This window comes from Corticium candelabrum, chromosome 12 (assembly GCF_963422355.1).
Source record: "Corticium candelabrum chromosome 12, ooCorCand1.1, whole genome shotgun sequence".
Taxonomy (NCBI): Eukaryota; Metazoa; Porifera; class Homoscleromorpha; order Homosclerophorida; family Plakinidae; genus Corticium; species Corticium candelabrum.
Window position 1 is genome coordinate 3,898,802 of NC_085096.1, and position 14,181 is coordinate 3,912,982.

The 14,181-nt window shown below is 41.3% G+C and overlaps 2 protein-coding genes and 1 long non-coding RNA gene across 4 annotated transcripts in view; 2 read left to right on the plus strand and 1 right to left on the minus strand.

The window, feature by feature from the left end:
- The first annotated feature begins 6,527 nt into the window (after positions 1 to 6,527).
- LOC134188114 (uncharacterized) lies at positions 6,528 to 8,247 on the plus strand. Its single transcript, XR_009971265.1, has 3 exons — positions 6,528 to 7,803; positions 7,876 to 8,052; positions 8,113 to 8,247. It is a non-coding gene; the product is annotated as an uncharacterized LOC134188114 (long non-coding RNA).
- An 811-nt stretch (positions 8,248 to 9,058) lies between these two features.
- Positions 9,059 to 11,457, plus strand: LOC134187810 (A disintegrin and metalloproteinase with thrombospondin motifs 9-like). Its single transcript, XM_062655974.1, has 4 exons — positions 9,059 to 9,202; positions 9,498 to 9,557; positions 9,617 to 9,755; positions 9,828 to 11,457. Exons 1-4 carry the CDS (start codon positions 9,091 to 9,093, stop codon positions 11,026 to 11,028), a joined length of 1,512 nt encoding a protein of 503 aa, XP_062511958.1. The 5' UTR covers positions 9,059 to 9,090; the 3' UTR covers positions 11,029 to 11,457.
- Positions 11,458 to 13,868: 2,411 nt separating this feature from the next.
- LOC134187892 (uncharacterized) overlaps positions 13,869 to 14,181 on the minus strand; it is a 16,478-nt gene continuing 16,165 nt past the window's right edge. For both annotated transcript variants that reach the window (XM_062656065.1, XM_062656064.1), the window contains exon 15: positions 13,869 to 14,142. In XM_062656065.1, the coding sequence (XP_062512049.1) occupies positions 14,096 to 14,142 (47 nt within the window). In that variant the 3' untranslated portion in view covers positions 13,869 to 14,095. The remainder of the gene's footprint in view (positions 14,143 to 14,181) is intronic.

Below are 14,181 nucleotides of genomic sequence, written 5' to 3' on the forward strand. Positions count from 1 at the left end.
ATTTTAATTTTTCAAAAAATTAAAATTTGAAAATTCAATGAAAATTTTTAAAAATTGGTAACGTTAAACCAAAAATTTAAAATTTCAATACAAAAAAATTGGAAAATTGAATTTTTAAAATTCAAAATTTCAAAAATTTAAATTTGAAATTTGAAATGGCCGAAAGACCCACTGACCTTATTACACCTCTAGTTGTTGGTCAAAACAGGGCTGAGACAAAACATGTATCTCAGCATCACAGCATCAACAGGGCTTATTCGTTTCAGCATCGATGAGTATTGTTGTTTTCTAGTGGTAGTGAGTAACACAATCCAGCTATCAAAGTGTCCAGTAAATCTATGCTTTGCATAAAACTTGATACCTGGTTTGGAGAATTATTGCCAATTATTGGGTTTCAAGTGTCTTAAATGTCGTTATTGATGTTTTCATTCTGTTGCAGGATGATCAGATCTACAACCATTGCTCACAAGTTCATTAAAGTAGGAACTATTTCTGTTGTTTTCAATTGGCATTTTGTGATGTGTCTTCTGATTTCAGGGCTCTGCTGGTGAAGGCAATTACAATTCCTTTTCAACTGTCGTCTGTATCTTGTCTGTCCGCGTTTTTTTGGGCTGCTCAATAAATGCTGTCACACATAAATGTAGTAGAAAGAAAGGCTTGTCATAAGAGTCCCATACAGTCATCATCAAGCTGTCATCCCAACAGATGATCCCGATCTAGCTCACACCTTCACTATTCCATGCTGGTTTAGTCCACCAAAGCAAACGAAAGGTATTAGTGTTCTCCGTGCAAAAGGGCAGGAAATAGTAAATCTAATGCAGTCACATGTTGCATTGACTGGTAAAAAATTTGAGCAACAAATATTTGTCTATGCGTAGTTAGTAAGGTTGATGCAAATTCGTGCTGCAGAGTCCTCCATGCGCTTAATTACTTGCATTGTACATAAAGCCTGTTTGTTCAGTGATGTAAGCTAGATAAACGTAATTGAGATGTTTTACAGGTGTAAAGTCTGTATGTGTGAATTTGTGAAAAAAGATGATGTCACATAAGTCATAATTAAATGTGAACATTCTTGTAGCCTTTGGCCAACCCCACACTCATGCAAATAGTTGCATTTCCGGTTGTCTTGTTGTACTGGCTGTACCATTTTAGCTCAGTGTGTTTCTCCCTAATCCATAGTGGTACTCAAACTGTCTAGTTAAGAGAGACTACACCATTTCCAGATCAAATTTGTTCACAGTTATCTCAAATTTGCATTCTGTCAATTTAGATTGGCATTTTTTCAGCTTAAATTTATACATTGTTAGTTCAAGTTCATTCCTTCAAATAACTCATGACCAATTTGAAACTAACCCTGAATGAACTTGAAATGACCTACAAACAATTGAAAAGACTGAATGAATCTGACTGGACACAATGCCAATTTCAAATGACAAACTACAAACTTGAACTGACAACATATGAATTCGAACATCCCAAGCACCGATTTTCATTGAAAACACGAATTCGTGATGAGTACGAACGAATTTGATCTGTCGTTTTCATGTGTAATTGGGTAACTCTGCTATTACTCTGGACCTACTACTGTACAACCCCAGATTAGCCTGACTTCTTCAGCGGAAGCCAGATTGTCCAGACTATAAAAAATCCGGATAACTGAAACGACAGTGTGTTTGAATAGTGCTTTTTATGTGGAAATATCAGGGTTGTGCTGTACCTCTTCACAACAATCGAGCTGGCTGATCCAGCAGAGCAGCAAAGTGCACCACAATGTGTGCGAACGCAGCCAACTGAATCCTATGCTAATTGGGTGCAGCACAGCCTCTCTGGTCTACCGATTGCAGTGTAATCTAGCTCTCAGCTACCTCCTCCATTCGCCTACCATTCAGTCAAAAATCTTAAGATGTAGAAATGATTACTACTTTTGGTATGTTTTCCGTCATTATGTGATAGACATACACGGATGTTCCATTTGGAATAGAACTTGTGCAGTTAAAGGTCATCTATATTACGACTAGTAAATTCTGCCACTAGAGCAATCGTTTGGGACTGAAATTCGAGATCTCGACTGGAGGCAATCACTATACATATCTACCCATCAACATTCCATAGACTTAAACTACTACAAAACAACAGAGAAGAACAGACACTATCGCAAAAGTGATCACACTAACAGTACCATCAGTAACATGTATCTATATTGCATGCAGAGAATTTCTCAGTCATCAATAGAATATGCTGTATTCTCTTCTTGATTGTGTACGCCCTAGATCTGCTCTAAATTAGTTTAGAATATACTTGTTTAATTTATCATCACGTGTTAGTTAAACCTAAACAACTTGAACCAAACTACCTTTGAATCAGGTTTCGCAAAGTTGTTTAAGCTGCCAACTAAAATGTGTAGTTCTAATGCAGGCACGCTAAGTTCTAAACATGATTAGATCTAAACAACATTTAAAACTAGATTAGTTGCTAGAGCGGACACGCGCCTATAGATCGTGTGTCTCATTTTCAACTCGACACACTTCCATACTACTAAACTTGTAGAAAACGCATTGTTATCGACGAGTTGGTAGTGAGAAACCTAGGGTTAATGTACACACACACACACACACACACACACACACACACACACACGCACACACACACACACACACACACACACACACACACACACACACACACACACACAAACACACAGGGAGCTGTATAAATAGTGCATAGGATCACGTCTTTTTCTATTGTCCGACCCGGATTAGAGCCTAGCTATCGATGGTATTGATAACCCACTAGCAGTTTGCAAGTCTTTCTTTGTTTTTATTCGTTAATTTAATTTTGTAACCATACTACTTGTATGGATAGATACAAAACTAATCACGCAGAAGGATGCAACCATTTTATGTAGTTTAACTGAATATGATTTAGTTTTTCTTCGATACTGCTATCTCCTCTCAGTGTCTCGATACTTTCAACATAAGCTACAGTGGCAGTAATATATACGGTATACTTTCGTTGTCGTTCTGTACGTAAAAGTTTTCTTTTATGTACAGCTGTTAAGGCTCTTGTACTCTTCGGATCGTTGTACAAAGAAAAGAGCGATTTTAGGAAAGCGACGGAGCTGCACAAGCAGAGTTTGAATACTCTGCAACAAATTCTACTAATTTATGTTGACACTGCGGATGGTAAAGAAATGTTTTTCAATTGAATTACGTCGCATTTCAATTACTTAAATTGATATAGTATTGAACAAGGCAGCAAACTGCTTATGGAAGCAACAAGACTTTGTTGAAATGTTATCGTTCCTGTTGACATTACGTGAACTACATGCACAAAAAGCACCAGCATCAGTAGAAATGGTGGAGAGTGAGTATAATACTAGTAGTAGATAGAATAGACGTTACGTCAGTTGATGTCTTTTTGCATTGTGCATGAGCGTCACGCAATTACGCAAGCTTCAGTTGAGCAGCATTACTCATATCTCTCTCTATATAAATGTTTGTGTAGCTTGTGATTTTATTGGAGTGATTTATGTGAACTTGCATGACTAGAAAGAAGCGGAAAAAGCATTCTCACAGGTTCTCGAGATATCTCAATATGTCTTCCCTCATGGACATGCTCATATCAGCATAGGTAAGAATTGCTTTTCATTCCATTCACTTTTTCCCGAATCGAGTATAGTAATATTCGTGAATTTATGTTCAATGTACTCCTGGCTTACTCTGACAGTCACTTTTCTTTCCTTTACTTATTTAATGGCCAGTAGAATAGAGAAATAACTGGAAGTAGCGAGCTTGCGTTGAAATAAGATAACGCAAATGACGATTGACTTGGGATGTTGAAGGGTTTGTACAGCTTTTACCAAAATCAACAATTATTCAGATGAAAGTTGCCATTTTATGACACAACCATTTACTACCATTGCAGAAGATTACTGTAGCAGGAAAATATAGCATTGAAATTATCTCAGCGTGACTCTGATTGTTGGCTAGCAAGGAAGACCTATACCTGTGCACTTTCAAGGTAAGGATTGTGAGACATATAGTGTCAAGTTGTGATTTTTTGACTAAAGCAAACTGGGACCCTAAACTAGTCACGCAAGTATCAAATGTGTAATAAAACCGTGGAGCCTCAAAAGAAAACCCTTCTTAAATTATTTCATAGATCATGTCTCGTTGCATTTTGGGTGCCTTAGGAGCACTTGGCATGGTTAAACCTGAAGTATTTAGTTCTAAACAAAAACAGAGAGTAATAGTTTGTGCCACATAGGGGTAATGGTCTGAACAACTCCTGGCGCATTCTCTGCTTCTGTGGCTGGCTGGACCATCTCTACGAACTCTACGAACATTCTACGAACTCTACGAACATGACCTACGACCTACGAACATGACCTACGACATTACCCTTTAGTGTGTCCTTAGCATCAGTTTCCCTGTCTAAACCATCAATGTCCTCCTCAAACTCCCTTTTGACTTCCATTTTCTTAAATTCATGCAGCGCCTGCTCAATTTGAGAACCCAACTTCAAAGCCTTATCACACGACATGTCGTCCAACTCCATCAGCAGTCTCTCTCTAACCTTTGGGTGAATCGCCTTCTCAATAAGTTGATCACGGGCTAGTTCATTATGCAATTCACAAAACCGGCAGGTTACAGCCAGCTCACGAAGCGCCGAAACGTACTCCCTAGCAGACTCACTTTGCCGCTGGTATCTCTGTCTAAGATTGTATCTCTCTACCATAACATTCTTACTTTTACCAAAAAACTGCGTCAGTCTCTCTCTCGCTTCCTTTTACGTCTCGCTGGTGCCAAGTGTAGCGGAAATGCACTGTCCTTCCATTCCAATACAGTAAAGTAGCAACACCCTTTTTCGCTCATCTCTGACCTCCGCAGCATTCAGTCCCGAAGCAGTCAAATACGTGTCAAACGCTGTCAGCCATACTCTCCAATCAGTCGATGGCTCACCTTGAAAGCTTAGGACAGGAGGATGAGGGTGCACCCTGAAGTCGTTCCCATGCCGTTCTCGTCGCCAAAATGTGGTGTTCGTGTAACACAAGTTATCTACTTTTACTACTATAACATATACGCTCCTACATTAACTCAACATTCACCGAAGTGACACAAACGTAATTCAGTCAAAGCGGCACAATCCCCCGGATGCAGGAAACCATACACAACATGCGACTGTCTCGAGTTTTCAAGACAGATTAATTTGTGCATAGCTCGAACAGCTTTAGATGTAAAAAGCTAGTTCAACGGTATCCTTAGGCGCCTTGCGTTCATGAATAACTCGTCCGAGCTAGTTTTCAGACTGTCTACTGAAATGCCGTAACCTAGCTAGACAATACGTATTTGCTAAAACCCTAGCTGCCAAAGCAGTAAACATGCAAACTTCATACTACTTTAGGTTACATATACAGGCCTGGTATAGGTAATCGCCGTTTTGTGATCGTGATCAAGACAATTAAAATGTACATTTTAGGTATGCAGTCAGTTCCGTTGTAACGACAGTGGTATGGTATTTGCTGACATAGAAATTGATATCGGCAAAGATTGACTATCAACCGTGTTACGATGCAGCACAGTGTAGTAAAGGATTGACCATACTAACGTGTGAATAGTTGACTCTAGGTGGCATTCAACTCCTGAAGGTGTATCTTGGTTGTCACGTACAAACAGTCCCTAGCTACAATACAAAAGGATGGGGCGACGAGAGTTCATGAAGCGTTTTTTGCTGCCAATTGGTCACTTGCACAAATTGTTCTTACTCATCTGTAGTCGGACAAGAAAACGATTTTTAGGTAGGTCCTAGCATGCAACGTGTTCGTGGGGAGGCAAAATTTGAAATTTGTACACACACACACACACACACACACCAAACACACACGCACACACACACACCATTTATCTATTGATTTTATAATACAGATAACACAAATATCACATCCACCCTAAAAACCGAAGCACAAAGAGTCTAAGTCATAATAATTAGGTAGATAGTCACTAATCATACAAGAAGACCCATATGAGACCACTCTCATTTCTATTTTGCGAATCGGATTAGAAGCCTCGCTGCGATCGGCAACAATCAAACAATGTTAACAGATTAATTAAACATGCGTCTATAGAGGTATAAAAACATTATTTGATTTGCTGCAGCCAGTTGTACGTGAAACCAGTGAGAACACTACTAGGACCGCAACAGCTCCAGCATCCGGAACTTCATGGAAGCCGGCGCCGTCTTCCTATTGGTCTGCGTTTAGATCGGTAGCGCCGAGCATCAAGAACACGCGGTCACAATCTGCAGTCAGAGAAATCAAGAAGAGTGTTGACCTATTGTTAATGGAAGTCGTTCGAAACAAACTGCAGTTAGCCGAATTAAGTTGGCAGACGTACGTTTGCTTTGCCGAAAGTGACGTCAGCCTACGTATTACTGACTTATATAGTTCAGAGTCACTTCGAAGCTCAAGGTGTTGTTTCGTGTGACGACCGAATTATTCTAGTGGACAACCGTGGTGTACCGTTTGCACGAAACAGACATGTCAGATTAGAACTAAATCAGACGACAGCACGTGTGCTAACAAACTCGGCCGAAAACCGCCAGTCAAGAGAATTTGCGAACCATTTCCTCGATGTAGATACAAAGTTTCTGAATGGAGCGCCTGCTCGGTCTCGTTCGATGCCGGTGTCAGAACGCGTAATCATACCTGCGTCAAACTAGAAGAAAACGCTATGGAAAAGGAAATTAGTTTGGACCACTGTGTTCGCAGCGTACTGTTGTCTCGGCCGTGGTTAAATGAGAATTGCTATCTTAGAAATTGTCCGTGCGAACTGCCACACTGGATACCGTCAAAGTAGAGAAGTTGCCCTCGTAGTTGGGGAGTTGGTGCAGTACAAATACGAGATGTCGTGTGTTCGTGCACTCTACAAGGTCGGCAGCGAATTGTTCCAGAAAGCGTTTGCCTAACAGTTGCCAACAAACCAGTTCCTAGACGGGCTTGTGGTCAGACACAGTGTCCTTGCAAAAGATATCCCCGGCAGAAGGAAGACTGGAAAGGTTGTTCGGTATCTTGCAGAACGGGAATAGAATAACGAAAAGTCACATGCGAGTGTACACGAGCGGGAAGTATAGAGATAAGCCCAGATCCGCAAAGGTGCTATCTTTATCCACAACCGTGGAGTCAAAGAGAATGCTACAAGCCGCCGAGTCCTTGCAGCAAGCCACAATGGGACACCGGTAACTGGTCCGAATGTTCTGCGACCTGCAAAGGAACAAGCACGAGACGGGTAACGTGCAACTGCGGTGTAGAGAGAGTAGACATTGGCGTTTGTGTAAGACAAGTGACAGACCAACGGCAGCCATCGCGACAGCAGACGTGCAGCGGACAGTGTTTGTGCGAAAACTACAGATACCGAGAAAAAGATTGGTTGCCGTGCTCCCATACGTGTGGTAATGGAACTCAATCGCGAACTCTGTCGTGCCATTGCTACCTAGAGGGTCGACAAATGGTCAGACCATTGAGAGAGTGCGAAGCAACGATAACACAGACTGCACCAATAGTAATGCGTTCCTGTGACTGGCAAGAATGTCCGTGCGACTTAGCACGATACATAACGGGTCCTTGGTCATCCTGTCCCCAAATCTGCGGCGGAAACCAATACAGAAACGTTGCATGTACCTGTTTTATAGAAGGCGCATGGGCGAACAGATCAGACGACGAATGCTACTTTACAGGAATGATAAGACAACAAACATCAAAGAATGCACCCGTGTCAGTACCGTTGGTCAACAACACCTTGGAAAGAGGTAAGCAAAACAGGAAGAATCTTGTAGAGATAATCGTCGAGTTGCAACGGGTATAATACTGGATTTATACAGTGTTTAGCAACCTGTAGTCGTCGTTGCACCGCATACTAAACAGACCAATATGGGAACAAAGCCAAGAACTCTCGCTGCAATAAATTTACTTGATATGAGAAACCTGCCACTTCAGAGAGATGTCTTTACAACGGGACAAAGGAAAAGGTGGTGTGGACCGTTTCGGGTTGGTCTAGGGTTAGTACTGGCTGCAGGTGTTAGAATAGAGATTCGATGTGCAGTCGCTTTTGTTTACAGTGTTCTAAGGCATGCCAAGGCGGCACGAAACGGCGTGCAGTCACTTGCATAAACCCATGCAAACGGATAAAAGCAATGGGCTGTAATACAAGAACGAGACCGCGACATCTCAAAGTATGCAACACTTTCCTATGTAAGGATCGATCTCTCTAACGTTCTGAGCATACTCTGTGATCAGCTCTTGTGCTAGGTGATGTGTGCAACTGTAAAGATTCCTACAATGCTATGTTATGCAGCTTTGTTCGTCGTAACAATCTGTGTACGACAGATGCGTTCGCATATAGGTGTTGCAAAACGGGCCAACTGGGCAAAGTAGTGCATCTAGAACTGAACAGAAGCAGCCATGACTACTGACATCAAGTCTTCATTGCTCGGTGGAGCTGTTGTAACTTCCTTTGCGATTGCTTTTCCGTGGGCAATGCTACTATTTGTTTCGTTTCTAAAACCTCTCACGGTCAAAATTTGTTGGCTGCTCTAGAGAATTAATAGTCTTCAACCAATTATTTGTATTCCATTTCTGTTGCTTATGATATAATTCACATCTTATGCAAGTGCCAGAGTTTTATTGCATAGGTATTAACGTAATTAATCAATACATTAACAAACCGATAAATTGGACATTTGCTAATTAAGTAGTTTATATTAATTAACAAATTAACTACACAAGCACCACGAAGTGGAGAGACGATAACATGTCTGGAATTGAGGAATATACGCACACATGCTCTAGAGTAGACGGCAGAGCTGCGAGCTAAACGTTCTAGGTAAGGTTCTTTCGGTAGTAGAATGGAAATATATCGAAGTCGTAGCTAGACTAGCGGCAAACGGATGCTGTAGTAAGTATAAGACGTAAAAAAGTATGCTGAACGTGTTTTCGTAGTTACATGCTAGTAAACAGCTGTAACTTGTCGAAGGGTTCATATCGCTCACGTGTACGCATGCGTGCCTTTGCTCAGCTGCAGTTGTACTGTATCAGACATGGCGCAGTATAGGCTGCTGTCCATTGTCTCGTTCTTTTGTCTGCTGTATTCTGGTGCACTTCAAACAGAAGATTGCAGTGGTTCGACTGAACTGCCTACCCTAGTTACAGGTCAGTGATTCTGAATACTTGCATTGCAAATTGTGTTACGTTTCGTGGAAAAGGCTTCTGTGGAGATTCTGTAGCAGCGGGGCAACAGAGATACAGTTGCAACATCAATCATATCAGAATCTAAGAGCGTTCTCCATGTTTGAGTCATGCATTGTGTGCAACTTCTTGTTTAAGGTGTAATGAATTAGCATAATAATAGACCTCGCACGTGCTAGTGGGCGTGAAAAGGCGGGGTTTGCATTGTTACCTGAGTTCGAGTGTAGTACGCTGTCAATAGTGTGCCTTCTTTTCTTAGAGCAAGATATACGGTATCAGGAGATTGAGGGAGACTGCAGTCACACGTGTGGCGGACAAGGCAAGTTCTTGCGCCATGACAAGACAGCAAATATCTCACGTTGGGTTATTTGCTAATAGGTTCACAGGTCATATCTTACTGGTGCATTCAGACAAACGAGGACGGCACATCCGAGGTAGTGGATGATAATCTCTGTGCAGGTCAAGTCAAACCTCCTGCAAGACGTAAACCATGCAACAGGGTTGCTTGCCCTCCCAGGTAATTATCTGCATAAAGCATTACTACTGTAGTAATAGTAATAACTGAGGAGCCATTACTTGCACTGATTAGGTGGGTAGAGGGTGCGGCGAGTTCAGCACCGACTAGGTGGTGCTATGAATTCTTGGGAGATTGCTCTAGCAAGTGTGGCCCTGGAGAACAGACGCGTACCGTTATCTGTATCAAAGGGACATTGACACGTGGAGGGAAACTTTCGAGGCGAGTTCCACTTAAACAGTGTGAAGACAGACTGCCAAGCTTAATCACTACTCAACCATGTGACCCACCCAACATATGTCGTTATAACATCACTATGTGGAGTACCTGCTCTGCAACATGTGACGTGGGTACTGAAATACGCACAGTCTCGTGTTTCAAAGAGAAGCAGGCTAATGGACAAACTCAAATTGAAGTTGTTTCTCTTGATGATTGTGCTAGGGATCCCACACTTAGTGAGCCTATCACTGAAAGAACATGCTATCGACCATGTCCATGCGAAATACCGAGATGGGTAGTCGGAAGATACTCTGAATGTTCAGTTTCTTGTGGAGGTGGATACGATCAAACAAGGTCTGTGTATTGCATATGCACACTTCGTGGGAGAGCACAAGTGACTTCTGACAGCGATTGTGCTGGACAAGACAGGCCAGCTGACAGAAGACCTTGCGGGCAGGCTGTATGCCCATGTGTTGGTCACCACTGGGTGAAAGGCTCTTATGGAGATTGTTCACTAACATGTGGTGACGTCCAACAGATTGGAACGAGAGAGAGGAAGGTTGAATGTGTTTGCTATCTTAACGCAGAAAGAACAGTGGCTAATGGAACAAGATGTGACCAACGCTCCAAGCCTCTCACAAAAATAGACTGTTCTCCTCCAGTGTGTCCGTGTCCAGATCCTGTTTGGGTTACCGGTCCATATGATAAGTGTTCAAAGCCATGCAATGGAATACAGACTCGTGTTGTCAGGTGTCAATGCAGCCATGACAACCGTACACTAGATGATGGTGTCTGTATAAGAAGAGTTGTAGATCCAAAGCCACCAGTTGCTCAACGTTGCAATGACGACTGTGTTTGCAGAAACTATGGCTACAGCCTCAGTGACTGGTCTTATTGCAGTGTGAGGTGTGGGGAAGGTGTACAATCAAGAAATGTTGAATGTCACTGTGAAAGAAATAATGTATATGAAGAGGTCCAGGATAAGACTTTGTGTGAAGACCAAACTGGGAGAAAATACCCTGATGAGGAACGAACGTGTTACATTCCGTGCCCTTGAAATTACCAGTATGTTGTTGGCGAATGGTCAGGCTGTGATCCAGATTCTTGTATTGGCTACCAGAACCGAACTGTCAGTTGTGAGTGTGATGGTTATACTGCTGATATCCGTTATTGTGATTACCAATATATCAAAAGGCCGGATAAATATAGAAACTGCAATGACTGCCCCTACACATGGGTCCCAAGGACATGGTTACGGGTAAGGCATGATGACATATGCATACAATGTACATAAGCAGACATAGATAATGACTGGTGTGGTTACTTCTACAGTGTCAGGCAGACCGTACACGTTCTCGTAGTATAACCTGTTACAATTATGAAACTGGACAACGAGTACCAAAGAGTTACTGCCAGGCTCATGATCCCAAGAAATCAACACAACAAGAGAAATGTGACTATGTAGGACCTGAAAAAGGCCTTTGGGAGGTCAGGGCGTGAACTCCTGTATGCTTTCTGCGTGTTTTCCAAACTAATTTTAAAGGAAATGCAGTTTGTTTTCTTTAAAATAATAATAATAATTGTTTGGGCCACATTACTTGCTTCGACCCGTGCATATCTCGTCAATGTCGATGTTTCAGGTCAATGATCTGAATGGTCTGGATGGACGACATCGTATTTTGACTCATAACACATTGTTGTAGAACAATAGAGGCAGAGAAATTGTATCAAACGTGCATACTGCAATGTCTTGACAGTCAGAGCTAATGCACTTTTGTACATGCATCACCATGTTTTTGCGAGATTCTATCGATCTGAAAAATTAGGTTTAAATGATTTTCTTTATTTCAATTACTTAATAGTATACCACAGACAATAAGTCAGTTTGTAATTTTTTCTGGAGGAACATCTGTTCAGTATATGTATTCATTGTCTGTTCGGCATCGTACTTTATTCGACCATTTCAGTCTGGTTTTCTCAACCCACTCGACCGATTCACTTCTTGTACTTCTTAGCTACCTCGTCGGTCAAAACAGAGCACTATAGCTATCTTAATATATCGGTAATTATAACTGCTATTGGATGTAAATTTCAGACAAACGACGACGAGATACCTATTGTATTGAAGACGAAGGTAAATGTGGCTCATGGGTATCTGCGTTCGGTTTCAATTACCAGGCGTGGGGTATTTAACATTAATTAATGAAAGCTAGTTATACTCATAGTGGTGATAAGTAAAATTCGTTGAATTTGATCTTATCGTACTATGATTTAGTTGTCATCTGTCAGTCACGTCACCTTAGAGTATCATTGATCTCCCCTTTTAGTGGTTTTGTTTGAGTACGTTATAAGGGCCTGTCCGCATGCACTGGCACCCAGATCGTGATCCGATCGCAATGCAATCGCAACGCTGTCCACATTTGTAATCCCGGATCGCTATAAATCCAATCATCGCGAGGTGGTTTCGATTGCGATCTGATTGCGATCGGTTGAATCCAATTAGAAATAGTGGGCGTGACCTCTACGTACTCTACGCATGTAGTCGGAACATCAAACACTTCTCACTCGTCTATTTCTCGCTCACCTTACGTCGCTGTTTCAACCCTTTCCACAAGCTAAGAAGCCACACGTACACATCGGTCATCACTCACGTGATATCGAAAGGCGGAGGTACTGTAGCGTTTTCAAAGCGCAGTGTGGACGCTCACTATCCCAATCGGATCGCGATCCGTTTTGATTGAGTGTGGACAGGTCTATAGTCATTGACTTAATGGAGTTGACTTATTGTCCTTGCAAAGTAGTTCTTTGTTTGATATGGACGTCGACAGCGACTTGAATAAGACTTCTCCTTGTGGCAGGAAAGAGCCATTGTTGTCGTCAAAACATACCACTATAATTCTCTTATATATATATATAGTTACAACTGCATGTTCATGCAGTGCTGGTCATTACGGTATGCTTATGGTGTATTTCATACATCGATTTGTCAAGAATTGACGTACGGAAGATTACACAACAGATGAAACAGAGTTACCAGGGAGGCAAACCAGAAGAAAAATTAATACGTTAGACAGTCGTTCACGTCATCAACAGGCAAAGAAGCCTTAAGGACGATGACGGATTTGTGTAGCGAGAGATGTTTTGTGTTAAAGCTATGTTGAAGATTTATATTACAGATGATGTGCTTCCATTTTCTCAGATGACTAACTTGGGTCATGTCGATAATTCTTTCAAATGGCCATCAACAAAATTTGTCCAAAAGTAGTTTAATACTTGAATATGTGGAGTATATGTTATGATTTACTTGAATAGAAAACTATATTTGTTCAGAAAAGACTATCGTTGTGTTACAATGCTAGTGATACATAGTGGTAGGTTGGTCCAACCTGGAAATTTTGGATCCGAAGAATGTATGATACATCTTGAAGTATAACACTTTTAGATGCAAGATTTTAATTAAATTAAAGAAATCTTTAGAAGAATTTCAATTATACAAATTGCACTTGATCCCAGCGCAAACAAAACTGTTCAAAGGCACATAGCAGAAACTGCAAGAGCTCCGCCGTTCTATACCCGGAAATACGGCATTCATCATCCCAAATTCGCTGCTTCTACCTGCTCTGAGCTGAGATGTGTATCAATCGACTTAGATACCGATATGTCTGGACGAGCTATTCTTAGTGAAACAGGACCATTTCCGACCTTGCGGTACGTTGACTCTAGACTAGAGCTCTGGATTATTCGAATTCCAACGTCTTGAAAATGCTTGGATGACAGTCGTCTTGTATTGTTAACCCGCCCTTATACATGAACTTAATTTACATTGCGGTACCTCGCATATCATACTACGCACCCATATTATCATGTGTGATGTGGTCACATAGAAGACAATCGATGTGTAGGGTTTAGTAATAGATCTTTTACAAGTAGCTCGATTATAGTAACAAAATGACATCTATAATCCGCAACAAGTCGATCGCAGTTCCTCAAAACAGCATGAAAGAAGCGTTTGTCTAACTAAAAAAGCAAAACATTACAAGAAGCAAAGCAAATATCCAAATTTTAATTTTGACAAATTTTAATTGCGAACTAAAATCGTTGTTCCTGGACACACAAGTGGATGCTCACAGTAAACCAATGCGTTGCCACGCTGTCTGTAAATTCGCTTTGGCTAAGAAATAATAAATATAAACTAGTGAATGTAAATATA

Excerpts from the sequence above, each read along its gene's own strand:
- LOC134187810 (XM_062655974.1), top strand. The coding sequence starts at position 9,091 with ATGGCGCAGTATAGGCTGCTGTCCATTGTCTCGTTCTTTTGTCTGCTG. Across the intron at positions 9,203-9,497 it reads ACTGCCTACCCTAGTTACAG|AGCAAGATATACGGTATCAG; the intron begins GTCAGTGATTCT and ends TTCTTTTCTTAG. Across the intron at positions 9,558-9,616 it reads TCACACGTGTGGCGGACAAG|GTTCACAGGTCATATCTTAC; the intron begins GCAAGTTCTTGC and ends ATTTGCTAATAG.